Source organism: Ptychodera flava, unplaced genomic scaffold (genome assembly GCF_041260155.1).
Source record: "Ptychodera flava strain L36383 unplaced genomic scaffold, AS_Pfla_20210202 Scaffold_29__1_contigs__length_4469600_pilon, whole genome shotgun sequence".
Taxonomy (NCBI): domain Eukaryota; kingdom Metazoa; phylum Hemichordata; class Enteropneusta; family Ptychoderidae; genus Ptychodera; species Ptychodera flava.
The window spans coordinates 4,084,006-4,092,215 of record NW_027248351.1 but is presented as its reverse complement, the minus strand read 5'-3'; the positions used below and the strand labels follow the sequence as shown (position 1 = coordinate 4,092,215).

At 40.2% G+C, this 8,210-nt stretch overlaps 1 protein-coding gene across 1 annotated transcript; it reads right to left on the bottom strand.

Moving 5' to 3' along the window:
* Positions 1-1,487: 1,487 nt before the first annotated feature.
* Positions 1,488-2,387, bottom strand: LOC139127152 (uncharacterized). The gene has a single exon (XM_070693072.1). It carries the CDS (start codon positions 2,385-2,387, stop codon positions 1,488-1,490), a length of 900 nt encoding a protein of 299 aa, XP_070549173.1.
* Between the last annotated feature and the right edge of the window lie 5,823 nt (positions 2,388-8,210).

Sequence of the window (8,210 nt, the reverse complement as noted above, 5' to 3'; positions counted from 1 at the left end):
AATCGCATCAATCTTAGTAGTAAGCGTTGACATCTTAGTGGTGCTTTGTCGATGTCTTGGCTGTTGATCAGTGGTACTAGTGGTTTGTGGTCAGTCTGTAGTATGAATGACTCTAGACCAGTGATGTATCGGGAAATTTCTCACAAGCCCAAACACCTGCTAAACACTCCTTTTCGATTTGTGCGTACCGCTGTTCTGCTTTCGTTAGTGTACGTGAAGCATATGCAACAGGCCTTCTGACATCGTCATGTTGTTGCAGCAAGACTGCACCTAGTCCGTAGCTGCTGGCATCTGCACTCACTATTGTTGGCTTGCTTGGGTCGTAGAATGCAAGTATTGGTGTAGTAGATACCAATTGCTTCATTTTCTGGAATGCTTCCGCTTGCTTTACGCTCCAGACCAATGCTACATCTGTCTTCAGTAATTCACTTATTGGCTGTATCACTGTTGACAATTTGGTAGGAATTTTCCCAGATAGTTTACCATACCGAGTAGTTGTTTCAACTCGTGTTTGTTTGTTGGCGGTTTCAACTCTTGAATTGCCTTTACCTTTTCTGGATCCGCGCTGACCCCATCGGCGCTGATTATTCCTCCAAAGAACTTAATACTTGTTTTTCTTATCTCGCATTTACTCTTGTTTAGTTTCAGTCCTGACTTTTCGATGACTTGTAGCGTATTGTCGAAGTGGATGTCATGGTCTTGCATTGTCTCGCCATGTATAATTATATCATCCATAATCGCTTCTGCTTTCTCATTGTCACGTAACAAGTCTGTCATCAAACGCTGAAATATTTCTGGTGCGGAGGTGATTCCGAATGGCAGTCTTTTAAACAGAATCGACCAAATGGTGTGATGAATGTAGTTAACCTTAACTTGCTGGATCTAATGGAATTTGCCAGAATCCACTCGAAGCATCTAATTTCGAGAAAACTTTGGACCCTGCTAGTTTAGGGGCTATGTCTTCTAAAGTTGGAAGCACATACCTTTCTCTTTTCACTTCTTCGTTGAGTTTCCTCAGATCCACGCATATACGAACTTCCCTGACGATTTTGCGACCACCACCATCGGGGCACACCACTCTGTAGGTTCAGTGACCTCTTCGATGATTCCGCCCTCTATCATTCTCTGCAATTCTTCCTTTACTTTGGGAAGGACTGGAAATGGAATTCGCCTTGTTGTGTTGACACTGTATGGCTTCGCTCCATCTTTCAGCTGTATCTTTACTGGCTTGCAATTGAATATGCCTATGTCTCCAAACACGCTTTGGTTTGTTTGTTTTGGACTATCAGGCTTGACAACTTCCTCAGCTCGGATTACTAGGCCCATCTCACAAGCGACTTCTCGTCCGAGTAGATTATTAACATGGTCTCCCTCAATGACGTAGACCTTGGTATGATATATTTTCCCCTTGTGTTTTATATCGGCAATGAACCATCCTTTGCAGTTCAGCTTACCTCCTGGGCTGATAAGATTGGTATCTGGGGGTTTCAAAATTGCACACTTTGGAATGCGTTTGTGTGCTTTCTCAGAGATAACAGTGATGTCGGCTCCAGATCAATCTTGAAGTTAATTACTTTTCTGTTAATCTTCAAATTTACCTGCCAGTCACCCTGCCTTTTTCCCGCGCTGGAAACTTCTCCGAGAAAAAGTGAATGTTTTACTGACCCAACTTCATCACCACTTTCGGCGGTAGTGACCTCTTTGACACCTTTACTTCTGCAGACAGCTGCAAAGTGTCCGGTCTTTTTGCATTTATTACACTGCTTTCCTTTGGCTGGGCAATCACCCTTCTCATGTTTACGGCCACACCTAGTGCAGGCACCTCTGGAATTTTCCTCCCTTTTACTTCTATGGGGGTTTTTACCAGACCGAAATTTGCTTTTGCCTTTCTGTGCAACTTCATCTAAAGCCTGGGCTTTCCCTTGTGCTGCTACTTGGTGGGTCACTGTTTCAGAATACATTGCCATGTCTACAGCTTTTTCTACTGTTATGTTGGGTTTACACTGTAGTTTCCGTGACAGTTCTTTATCCTGAATGCCAAAGATTAACTGATCTCTGATGTGCTCATCCCTGTCACCGTACTCACATTTGTTGACTATATGGTAAAGATCTCTCACATATGCCTCCACGGTTTCCCCTGCCTTTTGTACGCGATGGCGGAAACGTGCCCTTTCATGGACGACATTGTTTCTGGGAACAAAGTGCTCATCAAATTTCTTCAAGACTTTCTCATAGTCGTTTGCATCTGCTTCTGCATCGAATTTGAATCGCGTGAGGATTTTCTCTGCCTCAGCTCCCATATATAGATAAGAGAATTTACCTGGATTTCTCCGTCTTCTTTGTTGAGCTTTGTTATGAGCCGGTATCTTGAAAAGCGCTGCTTCCATTCTGGCCACTCTGGGGGCTTGAAGCTGAAGTTTTCAGGAGACTTGATGTTCGATTGTGCTGCCATCTTCGTCTTCCTTTTCTCTTGGTGTTCAGTAGTTTACCGCTGCCACCATGTCATGAAATACGACGAGGCTCGATGTCGTTTTCAATACATTTATTACTAGCTCTACGAAAGCTATGTACACAACTCAATTGACTGTTGACTAACTACCAACGTGTCGCTGTCACATGTAGTCTTATGTAAAGTAATCTGATACTGATACTGATTAGCATTGTAGTCATGGTAACTCTCAGTAACTCAAGACAATCAGTGTAGGGACTCTCCTCGGTCATACTTGACATAACATACACCGTAACAGAGGACACAAGTGCATGGAGTACGTGTTCAGTGTAAAGTAATATAAATACTCTTTTTACTGGGCTAAATGCTCCAAATCTGTGGGCATATAAATATAAAAACAATAGTACATTCAAGGGGGGAAAGGTAACTGAAAAGCCAAGCGACGGTGGCCAGTCTATCTTTTCTTGCACAAAATCTATAGCAACTCCAAGCAACTGTGACCGTAGAAAAGGCCGGGTTAGGTCCTACACTACTATTTATAAAAGAAGAACGTACTAACTTAGTTTGTCGTCGCACCGAACGTACTCTCCATTTGCATATTCTTTTTTTTCCGCACCAGAAAATACTCCTCATTTGTATCTTAGTTTTTTTCCGCACAAAGTTCTGGTTTTGTCGCGCCAGAACGAACTAGTTTTTTTCCGCACTGCACATACTCCTCATTTGCATATTGTTTTTTTCCGCACCAGAACTGACTCCTCGTTTGCATATCTTTTCTTTCCGCGCTAGAACTGACCCATCCCTCATTTGCATATTACTTTTTTCCGCACAACAATCGCTGGCAAGCTTACTGTTTTGTCGCACCAGAACGAAGTAGTTTGTCGCACCGCAGGTACTCCCTAATTGTATATTGTTTTTCGGCACCATAACACTCTCACAAGGATACAGTTTTGTCACACCAAACATGCTCGCATATGGTATTTTCCGCATCCTGCGTTTTTTTTCAACAGACTGTGTACAACCAGAGTAAGCTTGGAGTTTGTCGTAGCTTCAAGTTGTAAGTTTTTTTTCCGCAACATCTGTACGTTGTAAGTTTTGTACAAGTATACAAGAAGGCCTTATGGGCTTTGTATCGCCCTGGTGACGTTCATGAGGTTGATGGACAAAGCTTTCGGAGATTTGAATTTTCAAAATCTCCTAATCTACATAGACGACATATTGATCTTTAGATCCACATTCGAGGAAATCTTAGTAAGACTTGAATTGGTTGTTTCATGCCTATCAAGCCTTAACTTGAAGGTCAAGCCTGGAAATTTAAACTATTCCTCACCATTGTTCACTTCTTAAGACATTTGTGAACAGTGAAGGTACAGGCCCTAATCAAGAGAAAGTACGAGCAGTATGAGAGTGGCCTCCATCAGAGTCTTAGTGAGAACTCTTTTTTGTAATTTCGACGGCCCTGGGAGATAAATCCCATTAGAATTTACCAGGCTTCCCTAATCTAAAAAATGACGAATACAACGAATTCCATACAAAACTAGCTAACTCTGTAAATTTTTGGAGGCTTGTTAATTTATAGTAAACTAATTGATTACACTGTGATGGCTAGAAGTGCATGTTTGTACAAGAAAAGTTAATTTGGTGTCGCCCAAAATCTTAATTCCCTATACAATGTAGTCTACAATGAAACTAGAAACATTTTATATCAAACACAAACAAGCCCAATCTGTCTTTTTATAGATGCTTTGTTATAAATACTAATGTACTTGATAAGACTTAGGTTGTAACAAGTGCATATTTGTACACTAAATTTTATTTTTGAATTTCACTTAAAATGATGATTTACTATGAATTGGACTGTAAGGGGGAAGACATAAAGTTAGTTTTTCTTCCCCGAAAAACAAGTATTTAAATCTGTGTAATAATGGAAGCTTGATAATTAACGTTCATGTAATATTTTGGACTATATTTGTTTAATTGCATGTGTGACAAAATTTGCTTTGTGTTTCCCCTCCTTTTAGTTTAAGAGGATCGTTGAATGATTGAGGAAAATCTGAGCAGAAGTTTAAGTGTATCTCTTTTGAGGTTCAGATAGCCTTACTTGGTTGTATGAAACTGACTTTGGAAAAAGGCTTTCGGAGAGCGTACAAAAACTATTTTGATTTGCTTTTATTGGGAATATCCAGTTACATTTGAGTATTGTCAGGTATTCGATTGTCAAAACAGGGTGCAAAGAAAAAAAACTTTAATAACAAAAACTAAATCGACTCGGGTGGGGGCGCTGTTGGTAAACTGTATCACATTCCCAAGAAGATTAGAAAATTATAATGTAGCAATGAGAAGCTGGGTATGCAGTGTTTGCCGCCAGGGTGGGCCCTTGCGACAATGAACCCGTTTTCCACACTCGGGCGCACTAGTGAGTCGACCGTGATGGGTGTAGTCTTCAAGTAATATCTGTTACTGACGATGATGTTTGTTTTATAAAATTATTTGAGGCTTACACTTACATACTTTCGGACCTAGCTATGATTAAAAGTAATTAAAACGCTACACTTGATATCATAATTTGCTTGACTGTAGTCCGTCTGAGCTCTAATTTGCGGCAGATATGGTAAACTAGTTCAATTGCCTGAAATTTAAACATAGTGACGCGGTCTCGATAACTTGAATTTTGTTCAGTGAAACTAATGTGTTACAAAATAATGCAACATTTGATTGACAACTGCTTGTTGTCCCCAAAATGTACAAATGTCCCCAAAAATAAATGGTAGTGGGACACAGTGTCCCCTGATCTAAAATTCCTGGCCGCAACACTTTGTATGGAGGAAAGAAATTTGACTGTTTTTCAATGATCTCTAATACTAAATACGTGTAAGATTACCCTCATATTGCTAGTTCAAGAAAAAAAAACAGTCAGACTTTGCTGAACATGTTGAACAACAGTTTTGCTGAGTAGTGTCTGGCACGTCAACGGCAAAATCAAGTTGTTATTGTAGCTGAAAGTGATAGTTACTTGTTTGTCTTGGTTCTTATAGAACTATTACTTTCTTGTCAATTAGTCTCAAACCACAAAATGTCCCATAATTAGACTTCATTAGCTATCGACCTTGTCAGGAATTAATGCTGTCATTTTGTTTGCTAACATTACCAACCTCAAATGTAAGATAAATGCAAGTTATTAAAATGCACTAATTGTTTTTGTTTGTCCGAGAACAAAGTTAGCTGTGTAAAATATGTTACCCTCTTTTCTTGCTGTTGGTAACATTAGCGGGCTTGCAAAAGTGGAATTGAGTCTTTTTTTCAGAAAAATATCTGCATAGTTTATGAGTGAGAAGATTAGAACGATTACAATAAAAATTAAGGTTTCCCTTCTTGCCTTCATTAGGATCCTTACTTTATCACATGTTTGACGCTGTACAAGAAACATAATTGTTTGTTAAGTATAATACTATAATACTACTGTTTTCAATATTTATTTACAAATGTTAGGTCAGCCTGATGTTTTTACAGATTTAATGAAACGCATAAGCAATTGGATAAAATTGCTGTTATCAAAATTTATAATGATCCTTTTGCCTATGTACTGATCAGAACTTGTGTGAAATAGAGTAGAACTAGGTACTCACGGGGGGAAACATAAAGGACCAACAAATCGCCGTATACAGACTTAGATGGCTTTAAATTTTGCCAGGACAAAATACCCCATGTGCAATAAAAGAAAGGCTACTACTCTTGTGTTCACACGTGACTTGTCCGCATAGCGTTGCAGGCCCTATAATATGAACACGGTATGGTCAATTCAATTCAATAAATTTTATTGAATCACTTTGCCTTTTTTAAAATCTTTGACAAGTTCATTATTACAAAAACTGAAAATAGGCAAAAGACAAATGTGGATCCAGAAAACACTATATGCTAATCGAGTCGAAATGTAATAAAGGAAAGCGGCTGCACACATCGCCTACACTATTTTTTCGTTCTGGCTTTTTTGGAGATTGCTCTCCTTTGATTTATGTTTCACTGTTTGTGGCTTAAATATTGTCAGTGTTTTGTTCGTCAAGCAATGAGGCTAGAATACTTATGTTCAGGTCAGTTTGTTGTGTTTAATTTGTTCGGTCGTTTCTCTAAGATTGTGTTCTTGTGCATTCATTAGTGTGTCGCCTATGTTTGGATTTCTTTTGTAAGCGATGATCGGTTTCATCGTGAAAAAATTATCTAGTGTTTGGTCTTTTTCTATTTCGTCCCAGTTCTTTAGGAGTGCTTGTTTGATGTCTTTAGTTTTGATTTGTGGACTATCGTTGGTAGAAAGCATCATTTTATTTCTGTTGATGTGCGTTTGTTTGTGATTTAACACTGAGGCGACGGGTTCCCACAAGGCCGATCTCACGTTTCCATGTTTGTCGGTCGGAAGCTGTCAGTTTGAGCAGTTATGGTCTGAACTACCCTGAGCTGACATGTGATTTTACTGTGTTGATGTATTCGAGGTTCGTACAGCCTATGGAGCCGTATGTAAATGTCGAATGCTATTTGCATAATAAAAATATTTTTATTACGCATTTGAGAGATTACAGACCGAGGAAATCGACTGTTAGCTGCTCAGATGTATTTTTCATCGCACACTGACACGCTCTCTGCCAAAACAGGAACTGCTCTGGCCGAGACCTAGTCTTGCGATCGTCCGATGCAATCATCGTTAACTCGATCTTTACCCCACACGCAAACGTGTTAGACTCAACCATTCACTTCACACAACCACACACAAAATACATCGTACTCATCGTAGTTTGCGAGTGAATGTTTTTTTTTTTATTTCCATGTCAACTGTGTAATAAAGGGTTGTAATACCGACAAATGTTCAGTCCGTGCATAGTCAAGTTCTGCGGTCCTCTGCAAATGGCATTCACACATTGTGCTATCGCCAGCACGCTTGTCTGTACCGTGGGTGACACAGTATACACATATTGACTGGCTATGAGGGCAACAGCATACGTCTGTACCCCGAGGGACTGTGAGTCACCCCCAAAAACAGACTGTTTCCCGAGGCCGTAGGCCGAGGGAAACAGTCTGTTTTGGGGTGACTCACAGGCCCGAGGGGTTAAAGACGTATGCTGTTGCCCCCATGCCAGTCAATATGTGTTTTGTAACACACCTCATCCTTAGCCATGCATAAGAACGTACTATACACAACACTTGTCGCATGTAGGTCTATGATGTAATATGTTTGAGTGGTTCAGTGAGAAAAAGTTTTTCCTATATAAAAGATCGCAATACTTCTGCAAAACGTTCAATTCACCTTTGATTATAGTTTTTGTCCGTATCGAGTCCTTGTTGGAAACCAAAGCATTCAATTCTTCTTCAGAAAGTAGGATAAACCAAAAAAATTCTGGATTATAGTTTCGATCGGCCGCAGACGACATCTTTGTTTACATTCCGGTCCGCGTTCGCGTCAAATATCGTTTTTGACGTCAGCGGGCATCATTTTTCGGAACTGATGCCTGGCAGGCAACAGTTCAAACAAATGATGCCTGATGACGTCGTTTACGTGGATCAGCACAAAAAGAACGCATCCCACGTGACTATCAATTGGCGAATTAGAATACAGACTGCGGATGAGGTGTGTTACAATGCTAACTGGCAAGTGAGGCAACAGTTGATTGTCTCATGAACACGATTGGGACGACTTCCATGGCCTTCTATCCGTCCTGCACGTCGACACATCACGCAACTACGTCTTCCGTCCGGATTGCGACCCATTCGATGACCA

What these genes read in the sequence shown, in the direction of transcription:
- LOC139127152 (XM_070693072.1), bottom strand. Translation starts at nt 2,387, where the DNA reads ATGGAAGCAGCGCTTTTCAAGATACCGGCTCATAACAAAGCTCAACAA.